Raw genomic sequence first — 25,469 nt, forward strand, 5'->3', positions numbered from 1 at the left:
AGGCTGGGAACACTCCACACAAGCGGCAGGACTTGTAAAACGACGAGCGTGAAGTCCGGCTTAGGGCAGCTTTTAGCCAGCTAGCGGTGTTGATAGTTTGGCCCGTGATGGAGTTCCCCGTCGAAATAACATTTGATAACACAGGAGGCAGCATCAGTTAAATAAAGGAATCAGCGGCAAAAATTTGGCAAATGTCCTCTGCTATTAGGCCCTACGCCCACATGCATTTCCCATACTGCTACTACCAAGCAGTGCTTGCATCAAACACACCGCAAACCCTTTTTGCCTTCCTTATGAAACAAGGATCTAAAACAATTATAAGGTTTCAACACGTGTCACTAATCAACTTTAAGTTTTGCAAATTTCTTAATGTATGAAAGGTTATTGATTACATGATTAGTTTGACTTTAATATAGAATTCTTTAGCCTAATAACTGTGTGATTATGTTTAACGGCCTACTCTCATAGTCCTTAGGCTGTATTTGCCTCAATGCTAACATTGTAACTATGTGTAAACGGTTTACCACGACTAAAGCAGGCCTCATGAAAATTAAAACAACGAAGAGTTAAGAGCAAGGACTGAGAGATTAAAGAGAACAGAGAAGATATCTTAACCTTGAGCGTAGGGACAGGCTGGCAGGGAGGAATGCTCTAACAAGGAAGATAAGAAGGAACCGCTTGGCTGGGCAACAGAAGGGGCAAACATCCAAGGAAAAGAAATTATCCTCGAGATCCGTGACCATAAAGGGGAAAAAGGAGTAGGGGGCTGCCTCCCCAAACGACCACCGACAACCACTCGAGACCCCCACACACGCGTAGTGTAGTTTTGCAATGCCAAATGTGTAAATGTAATAGATAAGCAAGGAGGCAGTGATTTCTTGGAAAAGTGAATATTCATGTCTCTAAGGTATATAAAGGATGAACTTTTGTTTCAGCGCACGCATGTTAGGAGGAGATATCCCCCACACGTCCAGTGCTGCAATAAAGATGCCTGCTTAATAACACTTTGATGTTACTGAGTTTAAATTTCTTAAGTTTGAATTTCTTTGAATCACTTACCAGAAGGACCACTGCAAAGAGATTCAGCCGGAGAACACTCTCCAGCTGCTGCAGCCCCTTTCTGTGTGCACACAGAAACTGAGGCACGGAAAGGCTACGGAAACTCCTCAGAGAAGGAAATTGGACCTGAGGTCTCAAATCTGGGATACGGCCCTTCTCTCTAGGCCAGGCACTGAGAAAAAACAGCAAGAATATAATAATGAGGAGTACAAAGGAAAAGGAATGAAGAGATGAACATCAAGCACAGCAGGGATAGTCTGGCATGCCTGAGCTGGACTTCTACAGTGTTTCCATACAGCAGCTGAAAGATGAGGTGAAACGTGTCGTAAGAAAGGAGGCCCTGTTTCGGGCTAAATGGTCCATCTAGCTCAACAACCTCCTGCCTGCTCTACCAAATCACAGCCCCTCTATATCGACTTCTTCCTGGCCCAAGTGGCCATGCACAGTAAGATACTTCCCCCAAGTACTCTGCAAGCCTCCAACTACTTCTTTCTCAGATTTCCCAAGCAGGATGTGGTGCATCTATTTAGTAACCCTCGACAGATCACTTCTCCAACACTGGTCCAAGTCAGCTTTCACTGAATCCATGTAGGCTGTAAATCACTGCTGGCATGGACTTCCACAGATCTACTACCTGCTGCATAAAAAATACATTTTTTTTTTTTTTAAATAGTTGGTTAATATTTCTGCATGTAACATGAAGTGTAGCTTTCTACAAATGCAGTTAGACCGCAACCAAACAGCGACGCTGACACATATGACTTCTGTCACGCACCAGCGATCACCTCATTTGCCTTCTGTTCATTAATATATACTTGCCAGGAAAACACTCTGAGCAGCTTCAGAAAACCACAATGTCAAGTAAAATGCCAAGAATGCTCCCACCACCACTTGTGGAATTCTCTATATCAAACCAGGTGGTCCAGGCAGCAGGGCAGGCAATACTGATTTTTAGAAAAAAGATTTGAAGTCCAAAATGAAGATAATTCTGAGTGATAAAGCCAAGTCCATATGCTGTAGAAAAAGACCTGTTTTCTAGTCATAAAAGGAATTTAAAGTCCAATTGAGTTAAATTAAACAGAAACCATTTTCAAGTACCAATATCTTCATTTGGCTTTTTAAAACAATTCCTATTTTTTGTGAGCCCACGAAACCTGCTTAGTAGTGTGTGTGTATAGATATAGTGTTTAAAGCATCCATCATTCTGAAGGGCAACGAAGGACGTATATTCCCGTAAGAAAACATTCTTATGAGACATTTCCTGCCAGGTTATATATGAATGACTTCATCAGGAGCAGACGCAGCCCAAGCCAGCAAAGGTGTTGCACAGCTATCTTCATTTCCCATGCCTGGGATCACACAACCCCCTGCACTGGCTCACACATGTCAGGAGGAGATGACATCCAAACCTCTAGCTCTACAGTAAATCCACGGCTGTACACGGTGGGCCCAGGGCCAAAAGACAGCTGCCACGGGAAAACCTGTGGCAGAAAGTTGATGGGGCTACTAATTTCAATAAATGCTTTTATGTGCAAATAATTTTTTTCATTATCTCATCCTGTGTAACTTCTAGCAGACTATTTACTGTTTCATAAGGATCTACACAGAATTGCATTTACATTCGCTATGCATTTCTATAGGAACACGGAGCAAGATGAATAAATAGGAAGCAGATTGTACACTGTTGTTCTTTCTAAAGACATATGCAACACAGTTTCCCCATTTTCTCAGGAAAGGATGAACTACAGATGCTTTTATGCACCTAGAGAACATGAGGAATTTACAAAGCCAGATGTTAACCTGTTGATAAAATGTAGCAAAAACATTAAGTCTTCCCAAGGGAGGACTGCTCTGGAAACTAGAAGTATAACAGATATGGTCGGGATAAAATAACATATACATGTATACCATGCTTAAGTTGAACCGAGTCATTATTCAGCCATATAAAAGCTGCCCATGGTATATTAGTGTATTAAGAAAGGTACACTGAGAAGTAGGGTCAGCAGAGTTTGACATGGACTGGAGCCACAAAAGAAGCATCTCTAATTGAAATACCTAGAAGTATTTCAGTTAATTTCAACAGAAAAGTATTTTTTTCTCCAAAATCTGCTCTCCCTGATCAGATGCCAGAGAAGTAAAAGACAACAAACATGCCATAGTATCATGGAGGAGTAGTGGGGGGAAATAAGAATTGGAAAGGCCTGGGAGGTTAATTCATACCCCTTACTTCCACATCTTTGCAGCATTCCCAGCCTGCATGTAGAAGTCTCCATGGGCAGCAATTCTAGTTGACTCTGATAAGAAAAGAAATACACAGATACTAAAGCCTGCTATATCACCTTTCTTTGAAACGCGTAGGCACTGCCTAAAAATCACTTCTTTGGTAGATCAGACACTGTTGATGAAACCTTGATGCAACGTCCTTGAAACCAGAGCGAGCATTGGCAGCTGCTGGTGAGAGACAGAAAAGCTTAGAATCACAGAATGGTTTGGGCTGGAAGGGACCTTTAAAGGTCATCTAGTCCAACCCCCCTGCAACGAGCAGGGACATCTTCAACTACATCAGCTTAAGTCTCTTATTTTCTTGTCACAAGTGAGCAAAATTATTGAAGTGTGACCATAAAGCACAAACACCCACCTGCAAATCAGAGAGTTAATTATCACTGTGGACTAACTTTCATTCTTCTGTGGAAAAAAATGCAAAGCAGAATCTCAACTAAGGATGGCTAGCTGTCTTTAAACCTTCTCATGACTAAAAAGGTTTCTGATACTCACTATTAGAAACAGAAGCAAAGAACACTCAGAGCTTCAAAAGGTTGTCTTTACTCTAACGCTGAATCCAATCCTTTAGCACCTGTTGGGGCAGCTATCAAAAGATGCCCTCGGGTCATAGCACAGCCCTTCCATTTAATCTCCAGAACCCTTTAAAAGCAAAGAGCACTCAGAGCTTCAAAAGGTTGTCTTTAATGCTGAATCCAATCCTTTAGCACCTGTTGGGGCAGCTATCAAAAGATGCCCTCGGGTCATAGCACAGCCCTTCCATTTAATCTCCAGAACCCTTTAAAAAAAAAAAAAAAGCCCCTGAAGTGTTTTTTATGGAGGGACTTCAGAAACAGGGGGGGAAGGTCTCCCCTCATAAAGAGATCACATTCAGACAAAAAAAGAAGTACTTCCACAATCATGAAGCATTTACTCTCTTTAGAGCAAAATGTGCCAGCTTCACTTCCCAGGATCTGACAAGTTCAAAGTTTTGTGCTTGGGGAGATCTTCGATTTATCTTTCTCCTTCTAAGACAGTAACACAGAGTGGAGAGGACTGCCGGCAGCTTTCACAACCTATCAATATTATGTCTCTGTACCTTAAAGGCATGCAAGTAAGTACCTAGCAAAAAAGAATCAAAAAATACCTCTTATGCTTCTTTTAGTGAGGAAACAAATTGTGTATCTTGCCTAAAAGAGTTGGAAAGTTAGCTGCCTCTACGTTGCTGTATGTGCAGTTTGGGGGAAATCTTCCCTACGGCAGTCAGCATCCATGTAAGCAGGGGGAAGTAAGGCTGCTGCTCCCTTCAGAAATCACAAGTCAACAGTCACTCCACCCTTCCCCACCCCCCCAAAAGTTTGTTTCAGGGGGTTTTTTTTGAGACACAGAAGTTTAATGGCTCAAACAGCAAAAAAACTTCAAGTTTTCCTCACTATGACAAGGACAAACATACCTAAAACTGAAAGTGGAGATTCTCACATGACACTATGAACTGGGACTTCATCACCACAATACTTGTGATAAAATGAAGTTGGAAAAGCAGCGAGATACATACCGCTGTGACCCAGAGTCCTTTGAGCTCCCAGTACTGCAGAGGGGCCTAGCCTTAAATTTAGCCTCATCATTTGGGTAGAATCTGTAACAGCACATTGCTTTTAGCCTTTGCAGTTTGGGAACATCAGGCAAACACTCATGTAAACACTTTTCAAGAGCCTCTTCACATCCCCATAATTTCCTCTCTACCAACTTTACCTGATGCTTTTAAGGACAAACTTTCTATAGCAGTTTTAACAGAAGAATGTGAGGGAAATCCACATGTATTTGGAAGATCTCTTAGACCCTTGACACCACCACTGGCAATTTTAAAGCCTTGTGCAACTGGAAAGAGGATGACTCGTACTTGACAGATGCTGGTCACATTGCTTAACACATTCTGAGAAGGTACTCAGATACTCTAGCCATGAAGCTGTAAATAGCTGGGGTTGTCACTAGATGCATAAAAAAAAATAAAGCAATGAGCAGTTGCACATTTTTCTCTGTGTACTCTGAAAACTTCAGAGCTTTTTTTACAAGCTTCTCTCACTTCCCCCTCCTTTTCTTCTCTCTTACTCAGAACCAGTGATGACTGCACATGCATCAGGAAGACTGCATGACCACAAACATTACCAGCAACAGTCTTATGGCAACCAGGCATTCTGAAGAAATGAAAGCAGTAAAAAGCACTCTTCTATCAAACTGGACACCAAGATATTAGTGTCTGGCCTGGTAACACACCATGACTCCCAACCATTCAGTGAAGCCTCCTGTACATCCTGCTTTTCCCAGATTCAATACTTGTAAGTTTTTCCCATACATAGATGGTTGTGTTGAGAAACAGAACTCTGACTACATAGCTTTAAGAAAAGCTTCCAGGCTGGCAATACAGCAAGTTATTATTTTTCAGCAATTGTTATCCTCAGCAAATTGCTATAGCTCATACTGCAAGCTCTACAATGTCCAGGGAGCGGGATGGACTGCCACAGAGCTACCTTCCAATGTATACTGCAGCAAGAATGCAGTACTACAGGCCACCTGTACCATCTCACGCAAATCCATGCATGCAAGAGACAATACTTACAATCGGTGCTTATTCATAGCTTTTAATGCTGTTGGACTAGAATTTAGATGATTTAGATCAGGTTTAAACATGCCTTGGAAGAGCTGTTCCTGTGGACCTCCAAAGACCTATGTCATCCTTATGGATTCAGAAGGCTTAGTCATTAATTAAAAGAAAAAAAAAAAAAAAGAAATGGCACAAAAGAGTGCCATTGACTCCAAAGGAGTCACCAAGGAACTTAATAAGCAAAAATCTTAGCATTTAGGAACTGCTCAGGCTGGAACCTGGGCTGCTACTGGGTCTTAAAAGATTCATTTCACAGCAGCTTTTATTAAATCTTTAGGAAAAAAGCCTGGGGAATCAACACCTTCTAGAAGATATTATCAGCAAAACTAATTTGAATACACCCTGAAAGCTGAATGCTGTAAGAATAAAGACTAAACACTTAAAACCCAGCATTTAAGAGAAGAAGATACTCAGCTGCAGAGTTCTTGCTCATGCTTAAGTCAGTAAAACCCTATTAGTCAGAATGACTGAAGCACGTATTTTGTAATAAAAAGTTTCAGGCTGCTTTTTGGAACCGAAAAAAAAAATCTGTCCCAGTTATGTAAGTGCAACCTGGTATGTGGATTACTTTTAAATCCATGCATTTTATGCATGACTATTTAGATATGACAAAAGAAAGTGGGTGACTTCCTAGCAACTAGGGCACAGATACAAAGCTTCTGCATGTTAGCACTGGAGGATGTGATTGGTAAAAATTGTGAAAATACTTAAGGACAGCTTTGCTATGACTTAGATACCACGTAAAAAAGACTACTAGGCAACTCAGATCTAATTGGGGTACAATACTTTTCTTTAAACTGTAAAATTGTACAATAATAGCTAAGTGTAAAACCAAAAGCTTTCATTCTTTAAAGCTTCACAATTTAACTCAATACATTGAACAGAAATTTATATTGATACGGTAATTCATGTTCTTAGCAAACCTTTATGCTTCATGAAAGTTACCCTAAACCATCTCTAGTTGGAAGATTCTAATTTCTGACCAGTTTAAAGCTGAGTTTGGAAATTTATTAAATGTTTACCTGTTTTCGGATGTCAAACGGAATATACAAAGGAATTGCTTTCTAAATGAACAATTCTACTAGTATAACCACCACAATATGCCTTTGCTGTGAGCATGTCACTAGCATGCATCTAGAACCCAAAGAGGTAAGCACAATTACAAAGCACAAAACCCTTTACAAGTTAAAAAAAAACAAAACAAAAAGAGACAACCACAGGCACACACAGATCAGGGAGAAATGTTTTAACAGTTTCTATCCAGGAATCTCTATACCTGTATCTCTACAGCTTGATATATGAATACCTTCTTCCATATTTTACAAGGAAGACTGCAGTGTCAAGTTAATCACATCCTCAGTGACTTCAGGGAAAAATCCCTGCTGCCAAAAATTCACCTTTTTTGGAGGATGGATGACTGCAGAGTTAATGCTTATTTTCAATTAGCTGTGAGTATCTATTTAAAGTCCCTGCTTGTACACAGAATCCAGTTTTTATACTTAATATAATGTAATTATGTTTAGCAATATTTTATAATTTTAAAAAGTCTTCCAGAATCCAAAGTTTATATTTTTGATGTTTATTATGAATCACATTCACAGTGCAATACAAATGACAGAAAAAGCTATGCAACAAACATACAAAGACTGCATGAAGCATGTACCATTCTATAACGCATACAATACCTGATGCTTAGGCTAGAATCGTTCTTAACACCTATTAGCAAGAAATTGAAGTCAAAAGATAAATAATTGGATTGAGAAACTCCTTCATTGTTTAGCTGGGTTTTTTTTATTAAAAACCCTTTATGTTGGTAAGCAGGCTTTCAATGTAAAATTTACAAAAAAAAAAAAGCGCAACACTCTGGTCTTTCCTAGCACATAGAAAAGTTTTTCCACTCTTTTAAGCCTAGATTACTTTCAATTAATCATCCTGCCCTCCAACAAAAGTAGTCACAAAAATCAGTTCAGCACTTTGTTTCCAGAGCAGGTTGATGATACCAAAAATAAACTATAAACATACATATAATCACATGTCAGCATGTAAGTTTGGAATACATGTAAAGGTTTAGGGACCAAGATGGTCCAATATATGCACTGCTTAGATAAATTATACAACGACAGTTCTGAAGCACATTACAGAATTTTAATGTACTGTTCATACCAGAAAAATACATTTGCAGTACGTGTCTAGAATAATTCCTGCAAATGTTCATTGATGAGTTGCACTAGTACTTTGGAGATCGAATTAAGATTTTTAGCTGTTTCCACATCAACTCCTCACACATACAAAAAAAATCCTGGCTGGCTAAGTGCAAGTAAGTGGTCATTTCCACAACCAGTCAGATTCTGGTGGCAGACTGATTTTGTTTCACTTTGTCAAATAAAAATATTTCACAAAAGTGACATTTTTCTTACCTTCAGTACACTAATGGTTTAGTGACTTCAGAAGATAGTCTTCCTTATTTAAAGTTATTCTATGCATAACTTTAACAAGAGGTCCTAAGGACATATTCTTGATATATAGTTGAATCTAAGGGCAAGCATTTGCCTAGTAGCAAAAAAATGACAGCTCAGAACATCTCTCAGGCATGACAGAATTATGAATTTCAGAAGAACAGATTCTTTCTGTGCTTATTCTAAAAAATCAGAGATGTGTTTTTAGCCACCCACTTTTGTTGCTCCAGAGCTGTGAAGCTGATGAGTCGAGACTCATTTTCAGTTAAGATGCACAAGATCTTCCCTTTTGACAGATGACCATAATGAGGAAATTACTGCTTTAACACCTCAGCACAGCCCCAGTGCGTTCAATGGATTGTAAAGGCTACATGAACTGGTAAGCCACAATTTTAATTAAGAAATTTGGTTTTGTGCGTCTGTACACACCATCTGTTCAAGTGTTACAGAGGGCTTGTAAACCTGGACATAAGCTTTAAGTTCATGTAGAAAAATCAGTAAGGATGTAATATGCAAAACCAAATCAATCACGTATTTAATATCCATATAGATTTGCATTCTAATATGCACTATATAGCAATAAGCATCCTTACTGATCACTATTCAAATGCATCTCCCAAAATGTTAGTAGCACATCTTCGGTCTGTTTTTAGAATTAATCCAAAACAAACCATACAGCAGTGTGTAGTACTTTACAGCCAAATTTTCAGTACTACTACTGAGTGTAAAACCCTTGTCCTGGGTTCTAGCAAGGAAAAGCTTTTTTAACGACATCAGAGCCCTCCTCTGAATCCTGGTTGCTTTGCGTCCGTTCTAGCAAACAACAACGGTGCCAGAGACTTATTGCTCCAAGTCCAAGGGAACCTCACGTATATCCCATACATGACGTGGGAATACCGGAGGTATTGCCAGAGACCCTGAGTGGACCTTGGAGCACCTTCAGCAGAGCACTCATGCTCAGAATCCACCTCAGTGCAGAAGAGCCTGGTGAGTGATTGCTTACCAGACTGCTGTTACGACAACTGTCAGCATAAATGCTGCTGCAAACAACTTTATTCAAAAAAAGATGCTGCAACAGAATAAGCCAAATGTATATTTTATAAGTCACGCGCTGTTTCTGAAAGTATGCTGTAAGGAGAATTCATTTCAGACTAGGTTCAGAAAAAGTCAACGACTACAGCTTCCTCCCTGGCCCCCAATAAAGACAAATTTGCATGTGGGAAAGTCTTGAACAGCGAGTTTCACATAAATGCACTTTCTAAACAATGTGTCTGAGTTAAAGATAACAATTACTACTGCATCAAATTTGGATCAGCATTGCACTTTTCAAATATGTATTACCATCAGATGTTAACAAGAAATATTCAAGTGTCAATAAACGTTTAGAAATCACTCTAAAAAGTTAGTAGAAAACCTCCATTGTTTCTGGAGTTGAAACAGAAGTTTCAGACACAACACACGTGGGGAGCTATACCATTTACTCCTGTTCAGGTAATACGGTATTAAAACCAACAACAGCTTTATAAAAGGGATATATGAGAAATACAAATCCAAATAACAAAACTCAGATGCCACTGCAATATTCAAGCCAAGTGACATCCAAGAGCTGAGACAAACCGTACATAAACACCTTCATGTTCAACTTCACATTCCCATCTGCATGTCAGCAAAGTTGTAGAAATTGTCTACATCTTGAGACGCTGATGCCTTGCTCTCCGATACAAAAACCTGTTTTATTAAACAAGGAAATAATTATGCATCACTAATAAAGAAGTTCAAGTAGTCTTTGCTCATTCAGAGCCAGTAACTGTTATTTTTATTTTTACATTTCATGAGAGGCACAACTCTGTTGGTTTCCACTGTGTGACAGAATAGTCCTAGACTTCTCTCAGACCTGATACACCCTTTGTTACCATCACCTGTTCCTAGGAGACATGCTAGCTGCAGTAACCCACTGATGGGAATTAAAAGTTTTGTGCTTGATTATTCAGGGGTCACAGCTTCCGTTAGCATCTATTTAGATGTATTTTGCTTAGTAAAGTCAAACTCTGCCCAAGAGAGGTGAAAACAAAGACACATAAAACCTTATACTATCATTAAGTTTTCCTTTAACAGAAAGGCAGAGTTTGTAGTAAAGACCCCCTTGCACTATATTCCCCTCAGAAAACCTAGTTGCTTCTTCATCAGATGATTATTTTTTAAAGTAACTTCAATTACATTTGCATTTTGCAAAATCGATCAACACACATGAAAGTCCAAGCTCTAGGATAGTCCTCTGAAAGCTCTCAGCAAATGAACTACAAATGCCTTAGGCAATGCCCAAATAGTTCAGTGTAACAGACAGTGTTGTGGCTGCTCATCAATCTCATGCAAGTGATAGCCTCAATCAAAAACTTAAACTTGAATTTAAGTATAAATAACCTTAAACCTTATCTTGTATTTTCTACACCTTAAGCGGAAATCATCACTGTCTCAGCACATCAATGTTGCCACAGCCAACAGAGCTATTCTGAAGTGCACTGGGACTGTAGGAATGGGTTATTCCAGATGACCGTGCTCCTACAGTCACCACTTTTCTGATTCAGCTCAGAATTCCATGTGAATGTAACCTATGACAGTTTCTTTAATTGGTTTACTTGAACTAGGTTAAACATTAATATCCTGTTGTCCAGTAAATTTCCAATTTAAAAAAAACCCAAAGATTATATTATCACAAAGCAAGTAGTTTCCTAGACTGCTGCTTAGATGCATGGTAGACTTCTGTTTGAAGGCACTTGAGAACATCTACTAATTATTTGGCAGTTGTTTGGCGCAACAGCAATTGGTACCACAGTCACAATAGCTGAATACCTTCTTTTAGCATCTTTCCCATCTAAACTGTAAATACAACAATTTACATTTTGCACAGTATTTTATGAATAAGTGATGAGACAGAGGAACAATACTAGAAAGCATGCCAAAAAAAGTGCAGAAGGTCACACCAGAAAGAATGTCAGAGGTAAAGAGTGTACCTACTCCACACAAACAGGAATTCTGCTTAAGTGCATAGCATAGATGTCTCCTTATAACACATTGTTTCTGCCAAACAGCTCAAAAAAAACTCTGGTGGTGCTATTGCTAAAGAACTTTTCTACCCTTACTAAAGTATCTAGAGTTGTTAATCAGATTTATTTCAGAAATAACCTTAATTTCACCAGATTTTCAATGGCTTAATTTAATAATTTTTAACTGTGGTTTTCAAATGCAAATGTAGCCACCTGTTTAAAAGCAGATTAATATCCTCAAAGTCTTACAGGATACAGGCCTTCCTAAGAGCTTTTGTCATTGTTTCTTGATCAAGAATACCTATAATTCTTTCTGAGCACTGTAACAACTCTCAAACACGATAAGGGCAGCCAACAATGAGGGGAAACCATTTTATGGAGTATTCCTGAACCTTTTGGTAGTAGTAAGTCTGAAGTTTGTTACTACCTAAATTACTTCTAAATTATGTCCCCAGAAAGAAATACATTTTCTAAAAAATGTATACTCTTGTTATTCAGTTATCTAGGGATCTATGCACAAACCCAGTGTTTATCAGAAGTTTTGGAGTTACATTTTATCTAAATAAAGATATATACTTCTCAGGAAGTCCAAAGTTCTGCTGCTTAATTCAGTGTAGCAAGTATTTAATAAGTGAGGTAGATTTTAATATGGAATCAGGCTGTAAACAGAAGTTTTAAATCCAGATGCAGTAAGAGTAATTTCACATTTGGAACTGAACTCAAACACTACAGATCACCTTCAAGAACAATCCTTACTTCACAGCATGAAGCGCTAAGTTTGACACTTCTGGATGCATCTCAAATCAGGGCATTCATAGTATTATAACAACAGACACCAGTCATTTTAGTGAGAAAAATATAAAATTTTATTTATTCTAATTATTAATATCACTTCAGTCTTTGAATAGAGAAAAAGATCTAGAAGCAGTATCAGCTTTGACGATGCTAACTGCACTAAAAAAAGCCACTGTAAGGTCCTGTAGAGCGGCCATTTTTATGGTAAAGTTTGCAGTGATAACTTTTGGGTCACAAGAAAGAATCAGTAATATCACAACACTGCCCAGACTGTAGTTCTAGTTTTCTCCAGACTCAGAGAGCCAAATTAAGACCCGCTACACATCAGGTTTTTGTTGGTGCAATAGCAAACACAAAAAAGCAAACATTAGCTGCCTTTGAGATGACTTATTACAAGACGGCTGTTTTCCAGAAACTGGGCACTCTAGTTCAGAGTAACTTTTCGAAAGGAACTGAAAGACAGCAAGGAGCTGTATGGACACTATTGCCTCACAGACATTCCAGTCTTCTTTGAACAGCTGCTTGGAAGCAAAGGGTTTGTCACTTTCTCGTTATCAGGAGTGCTCTAATTGTTTCCAGAAACTTTCTCAAAACTATTGCTATTCAGAGAAACGAGGACAGAAAACAAAGAGGAGGTGTGGTGTAAGGAGGCTACAGCAAAACAAGCTCACAGAAGGAAAAAGAAAAATGCCTTTGAAGGAAGGCATTCTGCAATATCCTACACAGCAAATGTAAACCTTGACAAAAGTTGAAATCCCATCATATTATCTTTGTCAGGATTTAATAGACTAGGACATCATAAAGTAGACTTCAGTATAAGACAGGGAGCAGAGCTTTCCCTACTGTATTTATAGAAGTTGGTTTTATTACTATGTGAAGTAACAGTTTTAAGGGAAAAATCTTCTATTCTTTAATAGATATGGGGATTTAGTACTCTCTTTCCTAGGGCAGTTTTTCTTGTCTCTGATAAGCAACTTGAGTTTTGAGTATAAAAAAAACCACAACAACCAAAAAAATTTCAAATTTTACTATTCAGAAACCTAAAAAGATTGTTCAGTACGTCAATGCTACAGCTTGACCACGCAGTATCCTAGATGTTCTGTTAATATTTTCTGCCAATAAAGCAATATACCAGCTTACCTTGGTCCCACTAAAGACATCATTTACAGTGCTTCGACATCCTTCCACAGCACCATCTCCATTGAACTCCAAAGCAACCACTGGACCTAGAATGTAGTTTCATCTAGAATCAATACTATTTTTAAGCTTGGCGTTGAAAAAGTAGATTTCTCAACCTAGAGGGAATTGTGAATCTTGCAAGAAGCATTCTATGGTTTTTGCTTGAGCAGCCATAATGCAGGATAAAGAACTAAAAACCCCTAACCACAGCTTCAACGTACAGTGTTATCTGAGAAGAAAATATCTGCAGTTCCATGCTCAGTTTTGCAAAGACTCTGGCAAGATTCCAATTTTGCTTCTCAAAAGGCAGCAATGGCACAAAAACGCGAAAGGAGCGCAGGGCATCATGGAAGTGAGTCAGACTATACTGCTCAAATAGTGAGCCATTTCACAGACATCTGGAGTAGGACTGAGTCATTCAGGCATTTTTGCCTCAGTCCCAAGATAGCAAACTGCCTGATTTTTAGACTTGTTCTCACCCACTATTTGCAGATCCCCTTTCTCTGGTTTCATTCTGAACATGTTATTTCTCCCCACACGGGTGCAATATAGCCCTTAAACTAGACTGCCATATGATAAGTACAATAACTTTTGTCCCATTCTTGCAATGAGCAGCATAGACCTCTTATGTTGCTATGAAAAAACCTGCATGTTGCTACTAAGTTTGGGAGCGTGTATTGAGCTTTAGCATATAACAGATGGCAAGATGTCAGTCCTTCTGCAGGAAGAGACAAAAAAACCAATTACAGTCAGATCAATAAAAAGGCTTTTGAAATACTCTGACAGTACACCAGTTATAAACAGGAATTTAACACTTGCCTGCTTTATACACATCTATATTGATTTGCTTAAATATGTATACAGAAACACTGAACATCTAAGTGGTTGAACAGTGATGGTGTTAAATTAGAAAGGGTTTAAAAGTATGTGCTTCTTTTGACCACCCCAGAAAGCTCTGTATGTGCCACTGCTTCTGACTATGCGGTTGGACCACTAGAGGGGGGGCAGAGCCACAAAATACATGTGGAATAGCTCATTTCTGATGCCTTCAGGAGCTTTGGCTGGTTTAGGGCCTGACTGACGCTTCCAAAACTCATCTCAACTGGCTTTACACTATGTCCTTGAAACACAAATTTCTTCTTCATTCCTCTCTTCTCCAGAACTCTCCAGTGACAGCTAGATTTCTATATGAAGAAGAGAAAGAAAAAAACAAACACACCTTTTTCAAGCAGTGGAATGAATTCTGGTGCACACTGCTGGAAAACTCTGTGAGCATCCTCTGCCTTCATTGAGACTTCTTTAGTCTGTACCAGCTGAAAGCCTTTGCCAGTCATCTGTTAACAGGGAAAGGATTCATGATAAAAATACTTCTAAGGCAGAGAGTTCAGCTCAAGTATCCAGATTACACTGGAACAGACCCATTTTCCCCATACACATGAAGCCACAGAGCAAAGGGATCCTTTTTGCTCTTTTCAAAGACCATTTACTTTTTCTACATGTCTGTTTATTTTCATTCCATTCATCCAGATTTTCTCCTCTGCCCTAGTGCACCTACAGAAATGAATGCGAACATTTTTGTTTTATATTATGGCCCAGGGTTGTGCTTTTTCCCCCCACAATCCCTCAAAAGCTGAAACTAACGGGAGTTAAAAGCATTCAGCATCTGGAGTCAAGCAGTTAGTTCTCATTAGTCTGCAATAGTTCAGTCAAGCATTAGCTCAAACTCTCACCTATCCACTGCGGAAGTTTTCCCTTTCAGAAAAAAAAGTTAAACTTTCGAACAGCCACAGCTTTTTACTTCAAATCTAATACGAAGCTAAAAGCATGTGGAGAAGGAGCAACTGTATTTGTACTTCCAAAGCATCCATTAATCTACAGAGCAGTAAGATTTCCACAGAATCTCACTAACTAGTCTTTTAGCATCTTCTTAACTGTAATTTCTAAAGAACTACTAACAGAAGAGAACACATCTCTTATTCTCTTTAATGTAGCTGTTCCTTCTGCAGAAAAAAATAACCCGTAAGTATCATTATCTCCCTTCACTCAAGTAGCTGTTAGTAAGTCAGTTCCATAAAAATTCAGCTGGGTGGGGTAAGCATGGGAACACCCTACAGCTTTCTTTCCTTGCTGTTAAAAACCCAAGGGAAGGAGCTCCACTGGTTTTGTTGATCATACAACACTGAGATCAGCAGCTTTTGGAGATACTTCTCTCAGAAGCTGTAGCTCATGTTTACTGGCTCTGCTCTGTCATCCCTGGCACTCCAGGGTGCTAAAAGCAGCCAGCCACTCCCAGATTTTAGCCCCAGGAAAGCCCAAACTCAGCCAAACTTGGGAGCTGCTGCCTCACAGAAAAAAAGAAAGAAAAAGAAAAAAAAAGGAAAAAAGCAACAGCACCAGCTATTTAAATAATCAAAGACAGCTGAGAGCCGTGACAAACACTAACTGCCTCTTCCAGAATTCCAATACTGGGTGGCAGGGGGCATACAATTTAACATGTTATTTTTTTAAAATATCCATTAGTACTGGAAAAACTTTCAGGACAGACTGTTTTGTTAGCTGTGACTTTCGTGGCAATAAACTAACAGTTAATTGGGTAAAGCCCTTTCACGAGCATTGCCAATCACTTACTCTACATTTGGCCAAGTTCATCAAATCAACTATGCATTTCTTCAGAATATAGTTTTGCTGTACCGTGGTGGAAAAATACACTGGAACTATTAGAGGATAGATGTGCCAGTCACAATATGTCAGCTGTAAAACAGCTGTCTGATCAGATGAGCTCCCGTCGCTTACCTTGCTTTAGGGTTTTAAACGGTGCAGTTGCTTGGTATGGTTAGTAGACAAGCAGAGCCTCTGCGTTCTCCCTTCAGGAAGCACCAGAGGCTATCCAGAGGAAAGTTCAAGTAGAAATTCAAAAAGCTGAATGCAGATGAAGGTCGCTTACCTCATCAATTAACTTTCTGGCATTTGCAGTTGTGTAGTCACCAGCAAAAAACACGATCAAACATGATTCATCGCTGCTTTTCTGTCTCCGTCCTCGAGTTATTGGTATTATACTCCTCGTAGCACCAGTAGAAATTCTGACAGCTTTTAGCTCCTCAGAGCTGGGCAGAGGAACATAATCTTGTACTACAGCATTCTCAGGCAAAAGGCCCCAGTTATTTTCTCCTGACACAGGGGTGAAGTCATGGATATTGCTCCATGTGTTATTGAAGATACTCAGTCCAGCATCTTTAAATTGTAAAGCAAGCTCAGGATAATAGTACTGGAAACATCCAAATTTCATACCTGTGGAGGACTCAATAATGGGCTGGGTGGCACAGCACAAGAATACCTCCAGCTTTCTGCAGTCTCGAGTGCGAAACTGTTGGCAGGCCACTATGCATTTACAATCTTTGCAGTCACGGAAAAACACACTGCCTTTTATTGGTCCTAAAAAGATTTGGCAGTTTACACAGTCATCAATAGTGATTGTAGCAGAATGGTCAAATATGTAGATACTACAGTTCTCACAATCTTGAATGACGAATTGTTGCCCTGCTACTTTTCCAGGCAGTCGACCCACAGTTTCATCTTTAAGACCAGAAAAAGTGTAATCTTTGGGGTCAATCTGAAAGAGAAAGAAAAAAAATATAAAAAGAACATGACAGTCTTCACATATAGAGGGTATTATAATGCTAAATGTCAATTGGCTTGTGTTAACTGAGGTAGCACTGAGCTGTACAGGACAACCTGCCAGAAAACTCTTCAAAGAGTGATGGAAGATCAGAAGAAGCTCTTTTAGCTGAACTACTGGCGTGAAGAGTATTGAGAGAATTGAACCTACACTTCTGAGATGCTCCAGGAAAAAAACCTAACTCAAGGTTGTCCTCTAATAAAGAAGGGGGGTGGGGGGAGCTAGTTTTTGGCTGTGGACTCTAAACCGTTTCAACAAGGATGATGGTCCTGGGCATTATTGTAATAACTGTAATAAATGAATTGACCAACATACTTAAAGATTCACGAAGCTAGAGATATACAGTATTTCCTTTTCAAGTAGCTTTCTTGGTCATATTTTACCACACCTCAACATGTTGCAAGTAAACTGCTTGAAAGCAGCAAGGTATCTCCTTTATTATGCTTGCAAACTACAAAGAGCTTGCTTATCTGCACCACAGCATTATCTTGTGCTCACAGCTACAAGGTTTTTGTGCTAACAGCAGCTACATGACTGTTTTAGCTACGACCAACAAGCAAACATTGGCAGTGCTGGTGCTGAGGGCACATTCACAGACCTCTTCTCCACATTCCAGCACCTCCCCACCGGGGAGGGACCCTTGAGAGAAGCTGTGGCTTTCCCTGGGACTCTCTGTTGGGGAGCGGTGACTGAATAGCCACACAGTGCCCAGGACAGCACGTGATGCAGGTGGACAGCATGACTGATACAGCCGGTGCTGTTGTACCACCAAAGGAATCTGAGCTGGGTCATTTCTAGACGTACATGAGTCTCAGGACAATTTTGCTTCCCGGAGCAAATTCTACTCTGCCCTCTTGTGAAAGCTTATTAAAATAACAAGTATACAAGCACCTGAACTAGTCTAACACAAGAGCACTTCACAAACCTGCTATTTGATTATCAGCCCAAGGGCCCTAAAGCTCGCTGTACCATGTCAGTGTTAATGCATTACAACTGTTTCTGTTAGCCCAATTTGTAAGAAACTACTCCTCTTCAGCTTTTCAAATATTCACATGATAACTAGAGACCAGAAAAAGGCATGAACTAGGATGGGCTAGCACCAGACATTCACTAAACCAGCTCAGCCTAGATTTTGTCCAGAACAGGCAGTGGAAGCTAAAAGCCTTTACCAACCAATAAAACGTACTCCTTTACATACAACGTATCTTGACCTCCGGATAGGAAAGGAGATTTGCAGCTGATGAGCCTTCCAAATAAAATGCAAGCTGAGACAATGAAAATGGCTTCCTAGAAATTTACCCTCAACCATATTTAATACCACTAGTACACATCCAGGAAAGCTAGTTGGAAGAGTTACAAATAAAACTGGGAGGCTCGAATGGTAAAGGGCACAGCATGGGGACTCAGCCAGAGTGTCATTAGGATTCAATCCTCTAAGGTCTTAAGTCTCATGTAATGTTACATACTTGATCCATACATAAAAGTTACTTATACTCATATTCTCTCATACTTGACCATATAAGTATCGAAATTGCTTTTGGACACATTCTTCCCAGGCATCTCCTAGAACATTTATGTATATATATGGTGGGGTTGTTTTTAATAACCTTGGGAGACAGGCTTACTGCCTTCAAAACAGGGTACAGAGCAACAGTTACTTCTCTTAGGAAGGAGAAGTTAAAAGTTTCCGGAACTTACAGCTTTTTTGAAAGTTGGCATCTATGCATGTTGTTCTAACTTGCTGTGCTCTAAAAAGCCTCTGATACAGCACTAGCTCGTCCTACACAGCAGCCTTTACAGAGATGTGTGAAACTTCAACTTCACCTTGCAATTTTATTTAGGCCTAGGTGAAAAACACTGGTTAGTCAGCTAACCCACAGCTTACAGACAGTTCCAAATGACAGCGCTTGAAAAAGAGTAGTAGTTGAGCTTAATGATAAAAAAAAAAAAAAAAAAAGAGAGTCAGCTTACTACCAGATTCGGGAGCTCAATTTTACTTCCCTGACATGAATTGAGTTCTGTACTTACACAACTCTTACTTCTCAGTGTGTTTACCACACGAGGGAGTTTGCCAATTTCCCTTAATTTTGGTCTGCAGTTTTTATTTTAAAGACCAAGAGTATTTATTGGCTAACACTGCTGTACAGATTGGAAGGACTGAATGAAATAGATTTAACAACCTCTCCCCGCACTGGGTTATTGCCCCTGTGTAACAGAGGGGGTAACCCAAGAGACTGTAGCAGGTCTGAATGCTTCACTTCCCCTGGGTAAGAGAAACATGCCAGAGGAAGGAACATGAAGGCAGAACTACGATTCTGAGGATGCATCCAACAGCTGCTAATATGCTCGTTGCGGAGTTTCATGCTTACCAGCTCTGGAGTCTGCAGCTATCAACAGGTTAGTATTAAATCATTGCGTACACCTTCCTTCCCCTGTCAGTCACCACTAACTGCTGCTTAAGCTCTGTCTTGGCAACGTAGCAAAAAAGCCGGCTAGGAAAACCAAAAGAAACTTTTGCTGTAAAATCTTAAGCATGTGGCAGGTCAGCATAAAGCTTCAAAGAATTATCTCCAAATTCACCCATCTCACCCAGACAGATGCTTTACTTTCCATCCCTTAATACATTTTTAAGTGTCTTTTTTTTCCCCACAGGCTGGTGTAAGTCCAAATGATGACACTATTTACAGAGGCAACTTTTAATGCTTTCAGCTGAATTTAAAGAGTTTTTGGAGTAGATACGAATCATGCATTAATAGATACAGGCACAGCTCAAGAGTTGAAACCTTTGAACACAAGTGCTATGTGCAGGTTCAGGAATCACACCACAGAGTGACCTAAAATAACCAGATATGATGAAGAAAAAGTAATCTCTGCTTACACAGTATTCTTCAATACTCAGAGTATTCTGTACTCAACAGAGGTACAGAAGTCTCATCTTCAGTCATCAACAATGACACTGGTGATAAGCATGTTAAAAAAAGACTGGAGGACAAATGGTAAGCAGGAATTTTAAAGAACAAAGAAAGGAGAGAAGTGAAGGCAAACAGAAGTTTGTCATGGTTGCTTTGAACTCTAGGAAGTTCTACTGAAACAAGTGCAAGGTGTTATTAAGCAACTTTCCTTCCTGCAAACACTTGTCTTGCAAGAAGGTCAGAGGCCAGATATGAAGGCTGCAAATAACTTACATCTCTTCAGCCACCACTATCCAGTTTACTGGCACTAAGACGAGGCAGCTCCCATTTGGAAAAAGACTTAGAAGTACGAGACTCTCACAGTTTTTAGTGGTAACTGTGCCTAGAATCACCAAGGATCCCAACAGCTTCTTGAACTCTTTCTGGTGTGAGTTCATGTCTTAACAAGACTTTTCCACCAGGTGCATCAGGAAAGGAGTTTTAGTCAGCAATCATATGCCACCACAAATACGAGAAGGTACTGCTGTTCTTCATGGATTACAGTTCTCCCCTAGTTACCTGGGTCTAGCCTGCTGAGCAAACAACAATTTGTAAAGTCTTTCTAAACCACTTACACTAAGGTCTTCTCTTTTAAAGATCATTCTCAAAAAATCTCTCTCTCAATCACAACACATGGTGGTTCAGCTATGGATTCATATACAGTTGATGACATGCAGAAGTTGGCTGCTGACCCGGTGACATCAAAAGCTGCCGTTATAGGGTAGGCACACAAACTTAATCAGCTTTAATGTGCTATTTTTGCCAGTAGGGGAATTAACAGAAAGGAAATAGGTAAGAAAAGTGCATTCCCAGGCCTAGACACTTCTACATATTCATACTTGCATGGGATTGGTGCCCTTAAGCACTGAGTTACAACATCCTCTGGAGACTGTTGAAGTTACTCACCTCTGGCAGATTTCTAGATTCTTAGGCAACAAGAAAAGGTGGAAAGAGGGACAACACATACAGGCTCCAGTCACTAGCATACAGTTTTTCATCTTGGAGCATCTGCTGTGCACCTTGACTTTAAACATGGCCAAAACAAAAGTCTGAATGCATGTTTCATCCTATTCTTTATAATCTTCTCGTTCTTCCAGAGTACCTGAAAAAAGACCTTGTACTTCAGACTATGTACTAGTACAAAGTGGTCATTCTCATACTTTTCTGAGCAAACCATTGCCAAATACTGCAGATACGAGAAGAGGAACAAGAAAGGAAGCTACTACATGCCTATATGTGACCTAACCGGAAATACTGTTTAATATGAACCTGCTGACTGTATCTCAGTTGATAGACTATTGTCCTGGTTTCAGCCAGGATAGAGTTAATTTTCCTCATAGAAGGAAAGTGTGAGGCTATGTTTTGGATTTGGTATGAGAAAATGTTGATAACATACTGATGTTTTGAGTTGTTGCTGAGCAGTCAAGGACAGTCCAGCTTCTCGTGCTGGCCTGCCAGCGAGCAGGCTGGGGGTGCACAGGGAGCTGGGAGGGGACACAGCCAGGACAGCTGACCTCAACTGACCAAAGAGACATTCCATATCATATAACATCATGCTCAGTATATAAAGTTGGGATGAAGAAGAAGGAAGGGGTGGAGGGACGTTCAGAGTAATGGCGTCTGTCTTCCCAAGTAACCATTATGTGTGACGGAGCCCTGCTTCCCTGGAGATGGATGAACACCTGCCTGCCCGTGGGGAGTGCTGAATGAATTCCTTGTTTTGCTTTGCTTGTGTGTGCGGCTTTTGCTTTACCTATTAAACTGTCTTTATCTCAAACCATGAGTTTCCTCATCTCAACCCACGAGTTTTCTCACTTGTACCCTTCCGATTTTCTCCCCTGTCCCACCATGGGGGAGCGAGCGAGTGGCTGCGTGGGGCTTAGTTGCCAGCTGGGGCTAAACCATGACAACTATGTTTTGAGAAATAAAGCAGTAGTTCTTCTGGTGCACTGGGAAGCATAGGAGAGGTGCACTGGCTTTAAGGAGAAAATATTTCACTGTCTAGTTAGGAAAAAAAAAAAAGAAAAAAGTTATTTTATTTATATTCCAAAATAAAATATAAACAAGAACTAGATAGTTCAAGATGTCCACGTCACTATAGACCATTCTAGCAGAAGCCTCAAATGTAAGGTAACTAACAAAAGACTATCTGTGATTTATGTAGAAAGTTACACCCCTGAGCTGTTTTGTTTTTTTTTTCCCCCCCCCAACTGTTTGAACACAGCCATCACAGCCTGACATAGCAATGATAACTGCATTAGTTGATAGGAAACACGAAGCTAAGTTTTGCAAGTCAACATAAAACAAAACCTTACTTGTTCCTTCTAAAAGCAAAAATTATCTGGGAAGGAAAGTCCCTCTAAGTATTAAATGCCACTGCGATCATAATTAATCTAATCCTACTTCTTTAAATGTGAGAAAACAACAAAAAAGACAATGCAGATTTTTGTGTTTCTTCTCCTGCAGAGGTCACAGCACATGGGTATATCTGCCATCACAAGACACAAAACCGCCGTTCCTGTCTATATTTAACCCATATTCAGTTACTGCTGTAGTCACCACTCTGGTCATGCACATAAACGACATTAGTCACACTGAAGGTAGTAAGGTAGGAAAGGAGAAGAGAGACCAGAGCAGAAATACAATCTTACATTCCATGTGGAAACCTCACTGAAGAAGGCTGAGGAGGGCTGAGCACCACCAAGTTCCTCTCCCACACTTGGTCAGAAGGGGACTCTCACGACAGCCCAATGACATCAACACATGACAAGTACCCAGGATGCGGTGCAGTGCTAACAGACTCTGTAAATAAACTGTGCTCTACTTATTCTCCTGGACTAAGAATCCCAGAGCAGCAAGAAACTGAACACTCATCTTTTCCCTTCTGTTTTCAAGATAAGCTGATCCTTTGATTCTTCTACTGTGCCATAAGCAATCGTCACATGGTTCTCCGAACCCAAGGGTCAGCAACCATTATAGAGATCCAAGCAGACTTCTGACACAATCTAAATTTGCTTAAATTTTGCGTACCTTAAAAACACAGACTTCTGTCCTCACTTAAATGGGGTCACATAGAAATCTGAAGCGGCCCTTCAAATTCATATACTTTCCTTAATTTCAATTCAACTATCAGGGTCTTATAATATTTTGTATTTAGAGTTTTCTACCACATGGTCTATTTTCAGGACTATTATACAAGAGTTAAATGGTCACTCAATAGGATACTGTCATATTACTCTTTGGCTAGGTCTACACTAGCAGACAGTACCAATGCTAATCATCTTTTGCCACCAGAACACAATTAAAATAGACTACACTAATGATGTTGTCCTTCAGAAGCAGAAGAAATAGTTTCGCTGGAGGAACTCCTCCAGTTCAGAGCTTCTTTGAGCACAGGTGTCAGCTAGCAATCACTGCTTTTCACATCCCTAATCAGGCAAGCATGCACACGAGCATGCCTACATTTCTCTCCATACAGTGAGAGCGTCAGCATGGCATTAGTTTACAGGAAGACAGCGGAGTGTCTGAGCAGCAAGACTTACCCACCTGTAAGAACATACAGAGGATAGCTTACAAGGACTGTAGGCAATTGCCAGACCTGCTTGCAGAACTGCACTATATAACCAAAACTGCATCACTGAGTAGAAGAGCCTAAAATTAGAAACACGACCCTAACCCAAATGGCGCATCGACACATTAAAAGTAACAGGAAATGAACATCAAAAGACCTCTAGCACCTTAACAGAGTTGAGGTTTTCTAGGTTTGGAATACCATTCAATGCACTTGACAAACAACAAGGCGTCCGGATGCCACTTTTCCGACTAACTTCAATCTCACGTCATGTACAAACACAAATTGTGAAATGAGCAAGTACAGCATATATGATGCATCAGAAATGAGAAAGCAATAGACAACAGGGTAATGTATCAGAGACAATATGTAAGTGACTTAGTATCACTTAATGCAAACTGGGATCAACAGGTCTTGCACACTAAGTGCTCAGTATTCCTTTACTTAAGACCAGGTGTCTCAGCCCTGCTTTCCTGGTTTAGTGTACTGAGCATACACCCAAAAGCCCAATGAAAAACAAGGTTGCAAAGAGCAAGAGAAATAGGCTTAAACATTAAATAGCCATTTTTGAGCCCATACAGCAGAAAATTAAGCCGCTAATTTGGTGGCTTCCACAGTTCAGTAGCGCAGCCCAAACTCACCGATTCTTCTGGTTTCTAAGAGTCTTTTATAGAGAAGGAGGAAGTTGTAGTATACGCAATACATTACATGTTTTTTTTTCTCCACAGAGATAGATTGCCAGTGCTGTAATAGCCTCGTCTGTTAGCTTGAGCCTACTTCCAGCACGTTAACTACAGTCGTCTCCTCAGCAACAAGGCTGGCTGCTCTCTGAACCAAGTGTTTCTATGTCCTGACTTGCCTCCTGTTAGTTTTAGGAGTTAGCGTCACATAAGCAGATGGGGTAAAAAGTCTCCTATCAGTTGAGCTTTAGCTGATGAATTTGCTCTAAGATTAAATCATGTGATTTCAAATGCTCATTTAGTAACGTACATTTGCACAGAGCTAAGATTTGTTCCGCTACTCTAAAATACGGTTTCAGTACAACCGTCTCCCTGTGAGAACAGTCCCCGTACAACTAACAGGCTGCCATCCTCCCCTTCTCTCTCCAGCGCTGCACTGCAAATATCCACTAGCAAGTCAGAGCAACAAGCCCGACACAGATCAACCGTCTTTATCCTCAAGGAACTGATTCCTCCGGGCCACGCCACGCTCTCTAGCTCATCTCCATCTGAGCTTCTCTTAATCTACTTGGAAGACTTAAGTGACACCCTGGAGCACCTGGCCAAGTTTAAAAAACAAGCAAGCTAAGCATCCAAATAAGTTCAGGCAGTTTCTTTTCTATACTTGTAAAATATGGCCTAAAGGTTTGGGGATTTTGTTTGTTAAAACCACATCAATTAAGTTTACGGCTTGCTCCGTTTTCTTCTCCCCCCACCCAAAGGCGGCTGGAGAGGAGGAGAGACCTAGCAGAGCTATGATGTCATGATGTATTTAGGAAGTGAAACTTGAAACGAGGGTGGGAAGAAATATATTTAATGCAGCACTTCAGCGCTTTCCTGCTTGAGATTTTGCAGGTCAGCAAACAGCACTGGGAAGGACTTGACTTCATCTGTCACTTCAGGGACTGATGGGCTAGTTCTAGTTCCTCTTAGCTTTAAAAAAAAAAAGAAAAAAAAAAGACAAAAAAGAATCAAAAAGACAGGACTTCAACAAAAAAAAGAATCCAACAACCCAAACAGCCAAGCAGGAAGAAGAAGTATTACTGACAGCCCGGACACAAGATGCAAGTTTCACATCTGCACGGAAACACCCGGCGC

The 25,469-nt window shown here is 40.1% G+C and overlaps 1 protein-coding gene across 1 annotated transcript; it reads right to left on the bottom strand.

Annotated features, from left to right (window-relative positions):
- Positions 1 to 9,690: 9,690 nt before the first annotated feature.
- On the bottom strand, positions 9,691 to 17,064 carry RP2 (retinitis pigmentosa 2 (X-linked recessive); the record flags this gene model as incomplete). The annotated part of the gene is made up of 4 exons (XM_010291211.1): positions 9,691 to 10,164; positions 13,416 to 13,501; positions 14,674 to 14,788; positions 16,399 to 17,064. Coding segments are annotated over 4 exons (951 nt in total), but the record flags the coding sequence as incomplete, so codon positions are not given.
- Between the last annotated feature and the right edge of the window lie 8,405 nt (positions 17,065 to 25,469).

The sequence above is a fragment of the Phaethon lepturus genome, unplaced genomic scaffold, assembly GCF_000687285.1.
Source record: "Phaethon lepturus isolate BGI_N335 unplaced genomic scaffold, ASM68728v1 scaffold7467, whole genome shotgun sequence".
In the NCBI taxonomy this organism is placed as follows: Eukaryota; Metazoa; Chordata; class Aves; order Phaethontiformes; family Phaethontidae; genus Phaethon; species Phaethon lepturus.